General features: G+C 41.8%; 2 protein-coding genes across 2 annotated transcripts; both read left to right on the top strand.

Moving 5' to 3' along the window:
- The first annotated feature begins 4,050 nt into the window (after positions 1-4,050).
- LOC144513880 (vomeronasal type-2 receptor 1-like) lies at positions 4,051-10,776 on the top strand. Its single transcript, XM_078245082.1, is given in 14 exon segments — positions 4,051-4,160; positions 4,416-4,710; positions 4,862-4,948; positions 5,857-6,126; positions 6,313-6,519; positions 6,607-6,882; positions 7,218-7,442; positions 7,545-7,668; positions 7,767-8,656; positions 8,704-8,772; positions 8,774-8,980; positions 9,314-9,538; positions 9,641-9,764; positions 9,863-10,776. Coding segments are annotated over 14 exon segments (4,023 nt in total).
- Positions 10,777-12,888: 2,112 nt separating this feature from the next.
- Positions 12,889-17,233, top strand: LOC144513872 (extracellular calcium-sensing receptor-like). Its single transcript, XM_078245075.1, is given in 10 exon segments — positions 12,889-13,079; positions 13,358-13,652; positions 13,808-13,894; positions 14,158-14,427; positions 14,640-14,846; positions 14,954-15,088; positions 15,090-15,230; positions 15,624-15,848; positions 16,127-16,250; positions 16,329-17,233. Coding segments are annotated over 10 exon segments (2,499 nt in total). The 5' UTR covers positions 12,889-12,969.
- Positions 17,234-17,823: the final 590 nt, after the last annotated feature.

Genomic DNA, 17,823 nt, shown 5'->3' with positions numbered 1-17,823 from the left:
AGTAGCGCAAAGAAACACCCTAATCTCTCCAAGCGCTCCCGTTCAGCGGCCAGGGCAACAGCCGTTGGCTTATCACTGCGGTGTGGGAGATCGCACAGTCCAGCTGCGACAGTGCGTCCCTGTGCAATATGGCAGCTGTCATGATAATGACGTCCCCCCACGTCTGGGAAACATGGTGCGCTCGTGTGTTCTAGTGCCACTAGAATGACAGCCAGGCTCTCTTCCTGAATGCGAGCCAGGAGACGAGGAGTCAGGGGGACAGGGGGAAAAGCAAGATCAGTCTTGCGCCTTCATAGAGAACCACAGTGCGCACTGTGCATTCTCTCGTGAGGCGAACAGATCCACTTTCGCCCTCCCAACCTGTTCCACAGCTTCTGAACGAGAGTGGGATCTAATTTCCGCTCGTTGTGAGAGGGACCCCCCCGTGACATCAGGTCTGCCGCGTGGTTTAGTAAAGTGTATGCAGCTCTGATTAAGAGCAAGTGTCTGTGTGACCACAGCAGCAGGGTCCTGGCTATAATAGCCGGGCTGAGTGTACCTGTCGCTGTCATGATTGTCTGTTCTTATCGACACGTCTACCTGACAGACTCAGAGCAAAATGTTTCAGCACTTTAGCACCGTGGCAGGCTCCAGGCAATGTGGAGAGATGGAGGATTTCCCCATCTCCCCTCCACAACCTGGGACACGGATTTGCCCTGCCATCCAACGAGAGATGTGTCTGTGTCTGTTACGTGTGACGTCACCCTCCCAGGGGGAAACCCCGACAATAGAGCACAGGGGGTTTCCACTAAGTCAGGTTGGACTGTAGAGAGGAAGATATGGTCAGCATGCGCCTCTTGTGCCGTGATGGGTCGAGGCACAGGCAGCCGAACCATTTCTGAATTTTTTCTCATGTGCAACGTGTTTGTTTACTCATGTCCTAAAGGACAACACCAGCAGACGCATCACTGACAGCGCTGACCCCACCATGTGAGGCGCAATGTGTGACAGCGAAGAGTTTAATGCATCCAGCTTGGTTTTCATAGTGACAAAGTTTATGTCCACACCAGATAAACTACCGCCTGTGAGGGGATCGGCAAACACTTTGTCAGTTTATGGCGAATTCAGTGTTTGTAGATGTTGCACAGCCTCCACTATGTAGAGTACAGCTCTCCCTGAGGTGTGTCATTAGGATTAGGTTGTCCAACAGAACCATGATCCCCTCTGCGTAATGGCTGAAAAATCCATTTGGAGGGCGTACGATGGGCTCCCAGGAAGGAGAAGCACAGGAATTTTCTGTGTTTGGGGATGACCGGAATGTGAACGTGCCCTCAGTTTGATGGAGGTGAACCAATCATCGGGCGCACACACTGCAACTCAGGACTCTCAATAATCCGCATAATCAGCTGCAAGATGGAGCATAACTGAGTAGGCTATCAACACTTTGAATGGGTGTTTGCACCTGTTAATTCTGACACAGTGTGGCTGGGCTTCACCTGCGTTACTGCATATGAGCGTGGCGGCAAGCCTGTCTGTGTGTGTGAGGGGAACGTGTGTCTTAGTGGCCGCAAGATGCTCAGAAGGGACAAAATTGGACGGACTGAAAGGAAACTGCTCTTTAGGAGAAACTGTGTGGCCCTTAAAAGGCGCCGTTATGTTTCCAACTATCAGCTGGAGTGATACATGCGTTCCTGGCGCCCCGTCACTGTCACTGTCACAGACGCCGCTGTTTGCGAGTCAGCTCAGGGGTGGATTGGAGCAGGTAGATGCTGCCCACTGGGCCTTATGGCCGTGTCGGTTTGATGTTTGGTGGGGGGTACCGCCGTTGGGGAGGAGGGCAGTACAGAGGAGCTGGAACCAGGGCTTGGGGAGGCGGAGCCGCAGCAAGCGGGGCACCGACTCCTCGAGCTGACATCTTGGTGCCGCGTTAGTGGCCTAGGCGCCGTTTTCCAGGAGGTGTGTTTCCGCATACCCTCTATAGTTCGTGGTTGTCCAAGGTGCAGTCCAAACAACCTACTAGGGTCAATGGGACCGTCCAAGAGCAGATGTCTGCTATTGGCTGGGAGTTGTGACCTGTGCAGGCAGATGTTCCGCTGTGAAATGTGCAGCCAGATATCGATATAACTCCGGGGGACAGCCAAAAGGCTTAGCAGTCATGGCGGAGACAGAATAGCGGTGTTGTTCTGCGCTGCGGTCACCTAGGCGGTACGCAGGTGTGTGCGGTCAGTGAAGCAAGCATGGACCTGGTCCCGGGGAGATGGCGGTGTGGGCTTCCATCGGCCAAAAAAAGGCCTTCAAAAGCAAGATGGAGGCCAGGCTTTGCGGCAGTGGCGGGACTGCAGGGAACTCCGTGTCCGTGTCACCTTGGACCCTGGTGAACGGTGCATAACTAGACATTGGTGCCGTCAGTCTCACGGGTTCGGAGAATGCTTACTCAGCATTCACACAGGTCGAGAACAAAAACCTCAGCGGTGGGCAGGAGGCCCACCTGATGCGGAGGAGAAAGCCGCTGATGTGGTGCTCCCCTTCTGGGAAGCTGCAGTGGCGAGGCTCCGTAATCCTCTTCTGTTTCGAGCTCCAGTTCTCCCAACGTGGAGGACGGAGAGCCGGTGCTGGCTAGAGAATCAAACTGGGGTGATCCAAGTCAGCGGACTCTTGCCCACCAAAGAGATCCCCTTCCGGGATGTATAGGTTTCGCCGCTGGTGGTATCCTTACCTTACCCGACTGGCCGCCCGGCTGCCATTGTCTGCCGCTTCAGTTCCTCCGTCGGTAAGCGGGTGCAGAACTGCTGGTGGCCGGTGGGGTGACAGCCCAGCGAATGGGGCCAAGGCACGCCTCGCAGCTCGGGTGGAGATCTGGCGGCAGGATGTAGCCGGTCCGTCAATCGGTACACAGGCAGATACCGCTGTTCTTTGAAGTCTTCAAACTGCTTGTCACTGAAGAAAAATAGGGAGCAGATCTCTGGTCTCGCAGCTGTAATATACAGTAACTGCAGAAGTAAGAGAAGCCCGTGCAGGGCACAAGGGCGCGAAAGAAATCTTCATGACCGCGAGGGATAAACCAAATAGCAACAGCTTTTAGAGGGCGAAGCCTATACAAAATAGAACAGCATGATCCTTAATTCGCCTTTAAAGATAGTGCACAACTATTTTATATTAATGGATGCCCGTTACATTCAAGCCATTGCCAAATTAGTTGATAGAAAGCTAAATAATCTTATCAGTTCAAAAAACTCTCTCTGTATTTCTCAGTATGGCTTTGTTCAGAAAATGGTGTAGTCCGCCCACATTCGCACACAGAAGCTCGAGTGAAGATAACTACCTCTTCTGAAGAGTCCATCATGTTTTTTTAATCCTCCATGTCCTTGGCTACAAGCAACTGCTTGGAGGAGGGGTGGGGGTGGTGCGCTATCACCCAAGGCTTGCATCAAGTGGATGCAACAACAGTGTTGTTGCCATTACTTATAATTCCTCAGGGGGGAGACAGAAACTACACACTATAGCGTTAAGCATTACAAAAAGGCACTGTCAAACTACCACACAAAGACATAATACATATACAATACAACATACTTTATTGTCCCCTTAGGGAAATTTGTCTGGGACTCAAAAGCTGCACACATAAATAAATGACGTTAAGTTGTATTGACAAAATCAAATCATGGGATGTGTATTTGCAAAATGTATTTAAATAATAAGCAAGATGGACTTTCATTTTGCAATAATAAAACAAAAACAAAAGGCAAACATTGAATATTTGCTGAAATACTTGCTGATCATTTACTTTATATTAAATTAAGTTGATGTGTGTTACGTCCTGCCCCTATAGCCCTGATGGGTGGTGTTAAAGATTAATCAATTACGTAAAGCATGCAAAGGGGACCAAATAGTCCTGCATATAAAATGAAGTACACTAGTATGAAGCATAGAAACGGGTGTGAAAGGAGGAGGGCAGTTATGGGGGCATTTCTTGACACATATATGCTCTTGTGTGTGTACCTTATTTTGTTTTCTTTCTCTTCCTGTCTTCCTTCATCTTGTAAATTACGGAGAAAGTTTCATCTTAATGAAATGCACAAGCCTGGCGATGTGGTTCTTGGTGGGCTGTTTGAGGTCCACTACACCTCTGTCTTCCCTGAGCGGACATTTATCTCAGAGCCAGAACAGCCCAGATGCAAAGGGTAAGTTTCACACACATGCAGCAGACAGCATGGATCTGTGCAAACTACACTCTGTTCAAGCTGTTTTGTGTATTCATGGTAAGTGGTGATTGATACATGTTTTTATGACAGTTTCAGTGATACTTTTGGAACATCAAGATGCAGCCGTAAAAAGTATATTATTACACAGATTTAGATTTTTTTTGTAAATATATACCCAGTTCTCAGGGTGACATATTTATTTTTAGTGGTTAACAGTGACATTTTGTGTGTTAGCTTTGACACTCTAGGGTTCAGGCATGCCATGACCATGGCCTTTGCTATTGATGAGATCAACAAGCACTCCAACCTGCTACCTAATGTGACTCTGGGATACAGTCTTTACGATAACTGCGGGGCACTTATTGTTGGATTCAGAGGTGCATTATCACTGGCAAGTGGTCGAGAGGAGCAGTTTCTGCTTGAGGAGAACTGTTTAGGTACCCCTCCAGTCCTCGGGATTGTGGGTGACCACTATTCAACATTTTCTATTGCCATCTCTAATGTGCTAGGTTTATACAGAATGCCCATTGTAAGTTCCCTATCCTGTCATTTGTATTTATACTGTAACTGAATTGATGTCATTTTTAAAAGTGACACATTGTTGATATATGAAAATATTTAGACTGGGTCTGAATTTTAAGAGATGGGTAACTTGAGTTAATCTGTATGTTTCTTTACAGGTAAGTTATTTTGCGACATGTTCCTGTCTGAGTGATCGGAAACGGTTCCCATCCTTCTTTAGAACAATCCCAAGTGATGCTTTCCAGGTGAAACTTGATTAGCAAGATTAAGAACTGCAAAAATATGTTTGAAAAGCAGTACAGAAAGCTTGTGAAAGCTTGTGGAAATCAGTTAAATACTTACCTTTTAAACAGGGTTTTAGTTGACCTGTCTGCACTTTATTCTTTATGTATTACTTTGTAATTTAAATGGTGTATTGTGTTTTTAACGTGTATCATCTTGTATGTTTTATGTAAAGCACTTTGTGATTTCTATCTGTGATAAACGCTGTATAAATACATTTTACTTACTTACTTTCTTACTTAAGATTAACTGTGATTACATTGTGAAACTCAAATAAATAATACAATGAGTTACATTAACTAAAGTTAGTTGTGTATTTTATGTTAAAGTGCTCATATTGTGCTTTTTGGCTTTTTCCCTTTCATTTATTGTGTTATATATCTTTTTTGTGCATGTAATAGGTTTACAAAGTGAAAAAGCCCAAAGTCCACCCCAAAGGGACTTACCATCTCCAACAGAAAACACTGTTTACAAATGGCTCCAAACAGCTCTATTGTAGTCCAGCCTTTACTTCCTTGACAAACGTGCGTCATTTTGTAACATACGTTATAATACGCCCTCATACTCTGCTTCTGACTGGCTTGTAGTGCTGACCTAGGTACTGCACATGTGCAACTCCCAACAAAGATGGAACAGAAGTGTGATACCCCGGTAGCTAAAACGGAGAGCTCAACACACAGAGTGAAAAGAGGAGCTGCAGCAATGTGCAGTACAACAAAAATATGGTGTTTTTTGAAAATGAAACCATGTAAACCTATTCTGATATAACCTCTAAATACAAGCATGAACCTGAAAATGAGCATAATATGAGCACTTTAAAACAATATATTAGTCTCTCCTCTAAGCCCTCTCGTTCCATATATCCATTCAGGTGCGTGCTATGATTCAGATTCTAAAACACTTCGGCTGGTCTTGGGTCGGCCTTCTAGTCAGTGATGATGACTATGGACGTCATGTTGCCCGATCCTTTCAATCTGACCTGGCTCAGTCTGGTGGAGGTTGTCTGGCCTACTTAGAGGTTTTGCCTTGGGACAGTGACCCGAATGAACTCATGAGGATTGTAAATTTAATAAAGATATCAACAGCTCGTGTGGTCATAGTGTTTGCTCATGAAATCCACATGATTCAACTAATGGAAGAGGTTCAGATCGATTTTACATTTCTTACATTTGTGCTTAGTGTTCTCATATTGCTGTAGAAAAAATACTATTTGCTACAAAATGCACTGTATTTTTTAACAGAAGTCTAATATATATATATATATATATATATATATACATTTTGTATATAAATATTATATTATATTTTCACATAATGCAATACACAGGTGGCGAGGCAGAATGTGACAGGCCGGCAGTGGATGGCAAGTGAAACCTGGACAACAGCTTCTGTACTCCAGACCCCCCATCTAATGCCGTACTTGAGTAGCACACTGGGCATTGCTATCCGTCGAGGAGAAATACCAGGGCTCAGGGACTTCCTGTTACAAATACGTCCTGACCAACATGACGACAACATCTATGGAAATAACATGGTATGAGTTTAATCTTACAAATTGTTCTAAAGTTGCTAGAGTAATATATTGTAATTTTTTTTAAGAATACATTTTTATACATTTCAGGTGAGACAGTTTTGGGAATATACATTTCAGTGTAGATTTGCACCACCTCCAGCAGGTTGGGTTGAAGCTGGGGGAGAACTATGCACTGGACAGGAAGATATTGAACATGTGGAGACTGAGTTTTTAGATCTATCTAACCTCAGGCCTGAGTACAATGTTTACAAGGCTGTGTATGCCCTGGCGTATGCCCTTGATGACATGCTGCGCTGTGTGCCAGGGAGAGGGCCTTTCAGCGGGCACAGCTGTGCTACTTTGCAAAGACTGGAGCCATGGCAGGTGTGATATCAGTTTATACTCCACCTGTTTATGTTTTGAAAACAGCTGCTACACCTTGAGGTACTTACTTAATGTAGGTTTGTGAGTATAGAATATTATGAAAAAAAAGTATGCAATCATTACATTGGTAAGCTTCATTTCAGATTCATTCTTTCCAAAGTAAAATATTTTATACAAAAAATAGGAGAAAACACATTCCCATTTTGTTTTGTGCCAGCAATGTGCAAAAAAAGTTACAAATAAACAACAGTCTGATTTTCAGATAGTATTTAGAAATGTTGAGATTGTGTTGCAAATGATTTGAATACTAGGATAAAGCTCTGATTTTTTTTCAGCTTGTACATTATGTGCAAAACGTCAACTTTACCACACCATTTGGTGATCAAGTGTCATTTGATGAGAATGGTGATGTCTTACCAAGATATGATATCATGAACTGGCTGTGGCTCCCTGACGGAAGAACTAAAGTTCAGAATGTGGGTGAGGTTAAAGAGTCAGCCAAAGGTGAAGAACTCATACTTGATGAAGACAAAATCTTCTGGAGCTTTGAATCCAGAAAGGTAATTTCTCCTTTACTGGCATTTTTTCTTCTTCTTATTTGGACTGGACATCTCAACAGTCTTTAATGATATAGGATGACAGATTTATTTTTCTCCCTACAGCCACAGCAGTCAGTTTGCAGTGAGAGCTGTCCTCCAGGTACCCGCATGGCCAGAAAGAAGGGGGAACCCGAGTGCTGTTTCGACTGCATCCCTTGTTCTGAGGGAAAGATAAGCAACAAAACAGGTTGGTATTCAGATTTACACATTGTATTTTGGAGACATAAAATGAATATGTATTCATTCATTCATGACATTCATAAGTCACCTTCCCCTTTTTATCAGACTCCATGGAGTGCACCAGTTGTCCAGAGGATTTCTGGTCTAGCCCCCAGCGTGACCACTGTGTTCCTAAGAAAACTGAGTTCCTCTCCTACTATGAGCCTCTTGGTATCTTTTTGACAACCACCTCGTTGCTGGGCACATTTATCTGTGCTGTTGTCCTGGTAATCTTCACCTATCATCGCAGTACACCCATGGTGCGCGCCAACAATTCAGAGCTGAGTTTCCTGCTCTTGGTGTCACTTAAACTATGTTTCCTGTGTTCACTGCTGTTTATGGGACGTCCAAGTCTGTGGACATGCCAGTTAAGACATGCAGCATTTGGGATCAGCTTTGTGCTTTGCGTCTCATGTATTTTGGTGAAAACCATGGTGGTTCTGGCTGTGTTCAAGGCCTCCAAGCCAGGAGGAGGAGCCAGTCTCAAGTGGTTTGGTGCTGTGCAGCAGAGAGGAACAGTTTTAGCTCTTACCTGCATTCAGGCAGCAATCTGCACTGCTTGGATTGTCTCTGCCTCACCAGCTCCTCATAAAAACACTCAATACCACAATGACAAGATAGTTTATGAGTGTGTAGTTGGGTCCACAGTTGGTTTTGCAGTGTTAATGGGCTATATTGGCTTACTGGCTATCCTTAGCTTCCTGTTAGCATTTCTGGCAAGGAATCTTCCAGACAACTTCAATGAGGCCAAACTCATCACTTTCAGCATGCTGATCTTCTGTGCTGTCTGGGTTGCCTTTGTCCCTGCTTACATTAACTCCCCTGGCAAATATGCAGATGCAGTTGAGGTATTTGCCATCCTGGCCTCCAGTTTTGGCCTCTTGGTGGCACTGTTTGGACCCAAATGTTACACAATCCTGCAGTTTAATCTTACAAATTGTTCTAAAGTTGCTAGAGTAATATATTGTAATTTTTTTTAAGAATACATTTTTATATATTTCAGGTGAGACAGTTTTGGGAATATACATTTCAGTGTAGATTTGCACCACCTCCAGCAGGTTGGGTTGAAGCTGGGGGGAGAACTATGCACTGGACAGGAAGATATTGAACATGTGGAGACTGAGTTTTTAGATCTATCTAACCTCAGGCCTGAGTACAATGTTTACAAGGCTGTGTATGCCCTGGCGTATGCCCTCGATGACATGCTGCGCTGTGTGCCAGGGAGAGGGCCTTTCAGCGGGCACAGCTGTGCTACTTTGCAAAGACTGGAGCCATGGCAGGTGTGATATCAGTTTATACTCCACCTGTTTATGTTTTGAAAACAGCTGCTACACCTTGAGGTACTTACTTAATGTAGGTTTGTGAGTATAGAATATTATGAAAAAAAAGTATGCAATCATTACATTGGTAAGCTTCATTTCAGATTCATTCTTTCCAAAGTAAAATATTTTATACAAAAAATAGGAGAAAACACATTCCCATTTTGTTTTGTGCCAGCAATGTGCAAAAAAGTTACAAATAAACAACAGCCTGATTTTCAGATAGTATTTAGAAATGTTGAGATTGTGTTGCAAATGATTTGAATACTAGGATAAAGCTCTGATTTTTTTCAGCTTGTACATTATGTGCAAAACGTCAACTTTACCACACCATTTGGTGATCAAGTGTCATTTGATGAGAATGGTGATGTCTTACCAAGATATGATATCATGAACTGGCTGTGGCTCCCTGACGGAAGAACTAAAGTTCAGAATGTGGGTGAGGTTAAAGAGTCAGCCAAAGGTGAAGAACTCATACTTGATGAAGACAAAATCTTCTGGAGCTTTGAATCCAGAAAGGTAATTTCTCCTTTACTGGCATTTTTTCTTCTTCTTATTTGGACTGGACATCTCAGCAGTCTTTAATGATATAGGATGACAGATTTAGTTTTCTCCCTACAGCCACAGCAGTCAGTTTGCAGTGAGAGCTGTCCTCCAGGTACCCGCATGGCCAGAAAGAAGGGGGAACCCGAGTGCTGTTTCGACTGCATCCCTTGTTCTGAGGGAAAGATAAGCAACAAAACAGGTTGGTATTCAGATTTACACATTGTATTTTGGAGACATAAAATGAATATGTATTCATTCATTCATGACATTCATAAGTCACCTTCCCCTTTTTATCAGACTCCATGGAGTGCACCAGTTGTCCAGAGGATTTCTGGTCTAGCCCCCAGCGTGACCACTGTGTTCCTAAGAAAACCGAGTTCCTTTCCTACTATGAGCCTCTTGGTATCTGTTTGACAACCACCTCGTTGCTAGGCACAATTATCTGTGCTGTTGTCCTTGTAATCTTTACCTATCATCGCAGTACACCCATGGTACGCGCCAACAATTCAGAACTTAGTTTCCTGCTCTTGGTGTCACTTAAACTATGTTTCCTGTGTTCACTGCTGTTTATGGGACGTCCAAGTCTGTGGACATGTCAACTGAGACATGTAGCATTTGGGATCAGCTTCGTGCTTTGCGTCTCATGTATTTTGGTGAAAACCATGGTGGTTCTGGCTGTGTTCAAGGCCTCCAAGCCAGGAGGAGGAAGCAGTCTCAAGTGGTTTGGTGCTGTGCAGCAGAGAGGAACAGTTTTAGCTCTTACCTGCATTCAGGCAGCAATCTGCACTGCTTGGATTGTCTCTGCCTCACCAGCTCCTCATAAAAACACTCAATACTACAATGACAAAATATTTTATGAGTGTGTAGTTGGGTCCACAGTTGGTTTTGCAGTGTTAATGGGCTATATTGGCTTACTGGCTATCCTTAGCTTCCTGTTAGCATTTCTGGCAAGGAATCTTCCAGACAACTTCAATGAGGCCAAACTCATCACTTTCAGCATGCTGATCTTCTGTGCTGTCTGGGTTGCCTTTGTCCCTGCTTACATTAACTCCCCTGGCAAATATGCAGATGCAGTTGAGGTATTTGCCATCCTGGCCTCCAGTTTTGGCCTCTTGGTGGCACTGTTTGGACCCAAATGTTACACAATCCTGCTGAGACCAGAGAGAAACACAAAGAAAGCAATCATGGGTCGAGGAACCACCAATTCATAAAACCAGCACTCAAAGTAAATGTATCAATGTATCTGATCCACTCTGTATTTTGCTTTCAATAAATCAAAAAAGAAGCAATGAAGAAATGTTAATAAAAATGAGTTACAATATTGTTGCAGTTTTTGCCTGATCTTTTATTTAAAATTCCCTAGGAACGAGAAATGAAAAAACATGATGTAAGTGTTTCCTTCCTCCGCTCTTTACAAACTGCATTTTCATCACATCCCTACTTTGGGGGCATATATGGTCCCAAAAGGTCATCCTTACCCTGACAAAAAAACAACGTGAAATGCAATCTTTCACATGTGAAAAGCTTGATTTTGTGAAGTGAAACATTTAACATGTGAAACAAAATGTCACCTTTGGAAATTACATGTTTATCTTAAAATACACACGTAAAAAAGAGACTACACGTTTTTAACTTTACATGTGAATGCAAAGCTTAAAGAGCACCTATTATACTCATTGTCAGCATCATAAACAAATGAAACTAAATTTCACATTTGGAAATGATGTGTTTCTAACTAACTATTAACAAACTAGTAACTATTAAACTATTAACTGACAAACGATTAACTAAGTTTTAACTAACTATTGACCATCTTTAATCTAAGTTACTATTAATTAATAACTACTTATAAAGATGCTTTGCTGCTTTCAATCCAGCTCGGTGTCATGCCAGAGTGTTTAGATAAACGGTATATGACTCAATTATAATGGTCTCATGAAAGCCAATGTAAAGACCAACTACATATGACATTTTAATGTAATGTTAACAAATAAAGCTTTATGTTTTTTTAAGTTTTATAATTAGGCGATGACATATTTATGACAGGTTATGATGTTGTCTAGGTTAATGTCAAGTTGTCATAACATAAGCATTGACAGATTATATTGTCTTGCTCAATGTCAAGTTGTCATGACCCAGACATGGTTCTCTAGGTTAATGTCAAGTTTTCTTAATAAAAACATCTCAAACAATGCTAACTTTGTATCAAAGGTGTCATCATTTACAAAATTACACTAAATGACAACAGTCATAAGCATTCATAAAGACTCTATCATGTTCATTACATGTTTCATGTCAGGGTTACAATGGTGTCATGTACACCCCTTCAAGTAAAGTGTTACTAATTCTTTTTTGGGTTTGGGTCTGACAATGCTAATGTTTTAACAGATGCAAAATGTATTATGTTTTAAGAGATGCAATATTTTTGCTACATTTAAGGTAAGGGGAAATATAGCTGAGTAAATGAATCCTGCCTGGAAAATGAATTGCATGCACTCACTATTAATGCGTTTTATAAATAAGTAAATAAAGCACCATTAGAGGTTTCTGCCTGCCAGTTACAGTTACCAAAGCTATAACAATGCAAATGGGACAGACTAAGGTCTAACAGGGAAACCTGTCTTACACACATGTTTCTGCAGAACTGATCATATCTAATAGCTGTCAAGTTACTGTAGGTGCCAAACTCAGACTCAGTGCAAGGGAAGATGTCTTATTTCTCCAAATGTCTTGGTATGCTGCCACCATCTAGTGGACATTCTCAGGGCTGATTTGAGCATGTGGTGAGTTTGATTTAGTAGGATTGGCACATAAGAATTTGGGATTATACTTACACTATAAAGTGGTTTGATTAAAGTAATTTGGAAGAACACTTGTATGTTACAAAAAGGCAAGTAGATGTTTTACTGGAAGGTAAAACAGTCTTTATCGACAACTTAATATTAAAGTCCATTTTATGACATAAAAAAATAAATAAAGATATAATACAATGTGACTATATGAGTTATTTAAATTTCAGTAGACATCCATCATAGTGCTTATCCGCAACTTCAATTTGGTTTGGAAAGGCTGCTAAAATGGCTTTGGTGAGATATTATTAAAAGTGCACAAATTAATCAAGCCTAAAGAAAAACCTATCTCAAATTAAATGCATATTCAGCCCTGCCCCTGCTCCTTCTTATGCCCTGATAGGTGGTGTACACGATCAAACAATACTGCAAGTCAATAAAAGGCGATGACACTGGGTCAGAAAAGGGGTAAGCAGGAGGAAAGTCATGTGGGCATTTTGTAATACCAACTTGCTCGTGTACTTCATGTTGTTGTATTCCTACTTTTCTTCTGCTGCGCCCTCTCCTCTTTATTCCACTTCCTGCCAGTTACAGCGACAGTTTCACCTAAATGGGATGCACAAGGCTGGAGATGTGGTTCTGGGTGGGGTGTTTCAGATCCACTTCTTTTCTGTTTTTCCTGACCAGTCTTTTATCTCAGAGCCACAACAGCCTACCTGCCATGGGTGAGTATGTCAGGGAAACAGCAAAAAGCAGAAACTAGGGGAAATCAATCACATTAGTACACTGTATTTAATATAATAGGATATTACTCTGACAGAATTACAATGGGCATTTATGCCATTTTAGACGTATCACTTTTTCAGTATCCTTTATCTTTAATTCAAATAGACTATTGCAATAATTGTTGCTATTCAACTGGCTTAATTGTTTGCAAATATCTATAATTGTGCAACATGTACAACAACAACAACATGTTCCAACAGTGGTATTTTTGTGTTAGTTTTGATGTTCTAGGATTCAGGCAGGCCCAGACCATGGCCTTTGCTATTGATGAGATCAACAGAAACTCCAACCTGCTACCTAATGTGACTCTTGGATACAGTCTTTATGATAACTGCCTCAAACTAGGAATTGGATTACGTGCAGCGTTGTCATTAGCCAGTGGTCAAGAAGAGAAGGTTGTATTAGACGAGACCTGTGTAGGAACCCCTCCAATCCTAGGGATTGTGGGTGATTCTTCCTCTTCGAGTTCTATTGCCATCTCCACTGTCTATGGTTTGTACAGAGTACCTCTGGTAAGTTTTCTGCCATCATTCTTTTGGATCATGTTGATTTATTTTAAAAATGTAAATGTCACTTGCCAACATGGACTAATCACTCTTGAAAAGTTGAAAAAAACTGGAAAAAGGCTTTGAATGCTTTTAATATGCACAGTCTATGTCTGTTACAGGTGAGTTATTTTGCCACATGTTCATGCATGAGTGACCGGCAAAAGTTTCCATCCTTCTTTAGGACCATTCCAAGTGATGCTTTCCAGGTGATCTATCAATCAGCAAAATTAAAATGGATTAAAACAAGCATCTGCACTCAAACATTCCCTAGAAAGAACATAGGCTATTGCAATACAAACATTTTTTAATACCTGTCACATTTTGTGTGCCAGTGATTGAGCTGTTTGTTCTCAGCTAACAAAGCTGAAATGCTAATTAAACATGGTTTAGTGTGGAACCTGTTTAGCATGTTCCCAATGAAAGAGTATTCCAGCCTGTGCACTGATTCCTTTACTCTGTATTTACTTAGGTGCGTGCTATGATTCAGATTCTCAGTCTCTTTGGCTGGACTTGGACAGGTCTGCTGGTCAGTGATGATGACTATGGACTCCACGCTGCCCAATCCTTCCAATCTGACCTGGTTCAGTCTGGTGGAGGTTGTCTGGCCTACTTAGAGGTTTTGCCTTGGGGCAATGACCAAGCTGAACTAAGGAGGATTGTGGATGTGATGAGGAAATCTACAGCTCGTGTGGTCATTGTGTTCGCACATGAGAGTCACATGATTAACCTCATGGAAGAGGTTGGGCTTCATGAACTTCATAGAATTATACAACTTAATGTTTTAATTGTCAAACTGAAAGATTTAAGTTGTAATAATAATAAAATGTTGTCTTGTAACAAAAATATTTTTAATTAAATAATTACCGTACTCCTTATGACAGTATGAATTTATATATTTCATATACATTTTGCTTTAAAAAAAAATTATAATTTATATAACGCAATGCACAGGTGGTGAAGCAGAATGTGACAGGCCTGCAGTGGATGGCCAGTGAAGCCTGGACAGCAGCTGCTGTGCTGCAGACCCCCCACCTAATGCCATACCTGGGTGGCACTCTGGGCATTGCCATCCGTCGAGGAGAAATACCAGGGTTAAGGGACTTCCTGTTACAAATACGTCCTGACCTACAACACAACAACAGCTATGGAAATAGCATTGTGAGTTAAACCTTGCAATCCAATCTGTTATTTGTAAAAAATAAAATAAAAAAATAAAACAGTATATTGTCATTATTTATAACACATAACTTTTGAATACATTTCAGGTAAATCAGTTTTGGGAAGACACATTTCAGTGTAGATTTGCACCACCTCCTCTAGGTTGGGTGGAAGCTGGGGGAGCACTATGCACTGGAAATGAAGATCTAGAGAACGTGGAGAGTGAGTTGTTGGACATTTCCAGACCTCAGGTCAGAGTATAACGTGTACAAGGCTGTATATTCCCTGGCGTATGCTGTTGATAACATGCTGCAGTGCGAGCCTGGGAGAGGGCCTTTCAGCGGACACAGCTGTGGCACTTTGCAAAGACTGGAGCCATGGCAGGTGTGATATCAGTTTACACTCCACCTGTTTATGTGACTATATCATATTATTTAGTATTTATTGCAGAGTAGCATTTAGGATATAGGATTTTAAAGCTATGTGATTAATAATCTTAAAGTGCACAGTAGATAGCTAAAAGGATGTTTCGGCAGTGGATAGTATTATCAGGTCAGAGACAACAATGTCTTGTCACTGGGTATACAGTATTATTAGTGATTTGACTTCACTAAAAATGCTTTGTTGGAATTGTTAATATTTTCACATGTTCATACAGTAAGTGTAGTATGCAGTCTGATTAATGAATGTGCTGCTGTTTTCACTGTGGTCATGTCGATGGTCATATTTTCTCTGTCCTCATTGGTTTTTCTCTATCCCTTATTCTGATATTCACAGCTTGTGTATTACTTGGAAAAAGTCAACTTCACGACACCATTTGGTGATCAAGTGTCATTTGATGAGAATGGTGATGCCTTACCAATATATGATATCATGAACTGGCTGTGGCTCCCTGATGGAAGAACTAAAGTTCAGAATGTGGGTGCAATTAAAGAGTCATTCAAAGGTGAAGAACTCATACTTGATGAAGACAAAATCTTCTGGAACTTTGAATCCAAACAGGTTACTTCTGATTTTTCAGACATTTTGTGTGCCAACCTATATTGAGTCATCATGATAACAGACAAAATGATTTGGCGTTGAAGAAATAGTAAAAAGTAATAGACCTGGTTATTTAATGAAATACGGAGGTGAATGTGGGAGCCCTAGTCTCTTGCAAGCATCGCGGGTGCTGTTCACGTGACCTCCCCCTTCAGACATCTTTTTTGTGTCCCAAAGATAAGTCATTTTAGCAGTGTGAAATAGTGTAAAATAAAAGATTTTTATTTTTCTCCCTACAGCCACCCCAGTCAGTTTGCAGTGAGAGCTGTCCTCCAGGTACCCGCATGGCCAGAAAGAAGGGGGAACCCGAGTGCTGCTTCGAATGCATCCCTTGTTCTGAGGGAAAGATCAGCAATAAGACTGGTTGGTATTCATTTTTATACATTGTACTTTGGAGATATAATACAAGCATTAATGATAAAACTGTTCCTATTTTCATAGACTCCATGGAGTGCACCAGTTGTCCAGAGGATTTCTGGTCGAGCCCCCAGCGTGACCACTGTGTTCCTAAGAAAACTGAGTTCCTCTCCTATCAAGAGCCTCTGGGTATCTGCTTGACAATGGCCTCGTTGCTGGGCACATTTATCTGTGCTGTTGTCCTGGGGATCTTTATCTATTATCGCAGTACACCCATGGTACGCGCCAACAATTCAGAACTGAGTTTCCATCTATTGTTGTCACTTAAACTATGTTTCCTGTGTTCACTGCTATTTATCGGCCATCCCAGGCTGTGGACATGCCAGCTGAGACATGCAGCATTTGGGATCAGCTTTGTACTTAGTGTCTCATGCATCCTGGTAAAAACTATGGTGGTTCTGGCGGTGTTTAGGGCCTCTAAGCCAGGAGGTGGAGACAGTCTGAAGTGGTTTGGTGTTTTGCAGCAGAGAGGGACAGTTCTGGTTCTTACTTCTATTCAGGCAGCAATCTGCACTGCCTGGCTTGTCTCTTCCTCACCAGCTCCTCATAAAAACACTCAATACTACAATGACATGATAGTGTATGAATGTGTAGTTGGGTCCACAGTGGGGTTTGCTGTGTTACTTGGCTATATTGGCTTGCTGGCTATTCTCAGCTTCCTGTTAGCATTTCTGGCGAGGAATCTTCCAGATAACTTCAATGAGGCCAAACTCATCACTTTCAGCATGTTGATCTTCTGTGCTGTGTGGGTTGCCTTTGTTCCTGCTTATATCAGCTCACCAGGCAAATATGCAGATGTATTGGAGGTATTTGCCATCCTGGCCTCCAGTTTTGGCCTTTTAGTGGCACTGTTTGGACCCAAATGTTACATAATCCTGCTGAGACCTGAGAGAAACACAAAGAAAGCAATCATGGGTCGGGGCATTTAGTCATAAAACCTGCACTTAGTTTCATATGACAGAATTAAAAAACAGTTTGTACTAAACAAAAATACAGGTAAAAAAAATAGGTTGATAGTAATTGAGAAAACAGGGCTGATGACAAATAACTTGGATCGTATTTGTGAGAATGCTTAAAGCAACACTATGTAACTTTTAGCTGCAGCTGTAGTTCCAATGTGACAACTTGTAGGGGGACCGACATGGGAAAAGTTACATAGTGTTGCTTTAAGTACAACAATGCATTTGCATATTCTGACTATGCAGAGCCTCAAACTACAATTACTAAAGTCACCAAGTTAGTGACTTTAGTAATTGCACTGTTACAAGGTTAGAAGGCTCTTTTTAACACCATAGAACTAGGGTTATAATGTATGAACTTTGCTCTTTAACACCAGCTATGCTGTTTCTACAAACATTAAATAATGCTAGTTATTTTATCTTTTTAATATTATCAATATTATATTATCAGTTATTAGGCTTGTTATCCATATCATAGAACTTCACAATCAGTTTAAAGCATCAAAAAGCATAAAAGCGCACACATGGTGATCAACAGTGGGAGAATATTCCATAATTTC

This window comes from Sander vitreus, chromosome 3, assembly GCF_031162955.1.
Source record: "Sander vitreus isolate 19-12246 chromosome 3, sanVit1, whole genome shotgun sequence".
NCBI lineage: Eukaryota > Metazoa > Chordata > Actinopteri > Perciformes > Percidae > Sander > Sander vitreus.
Note: the sequence above shows the minus strand (reverse complement) of the source record. Positions and strands in the feature narration are given on the sequence as shown.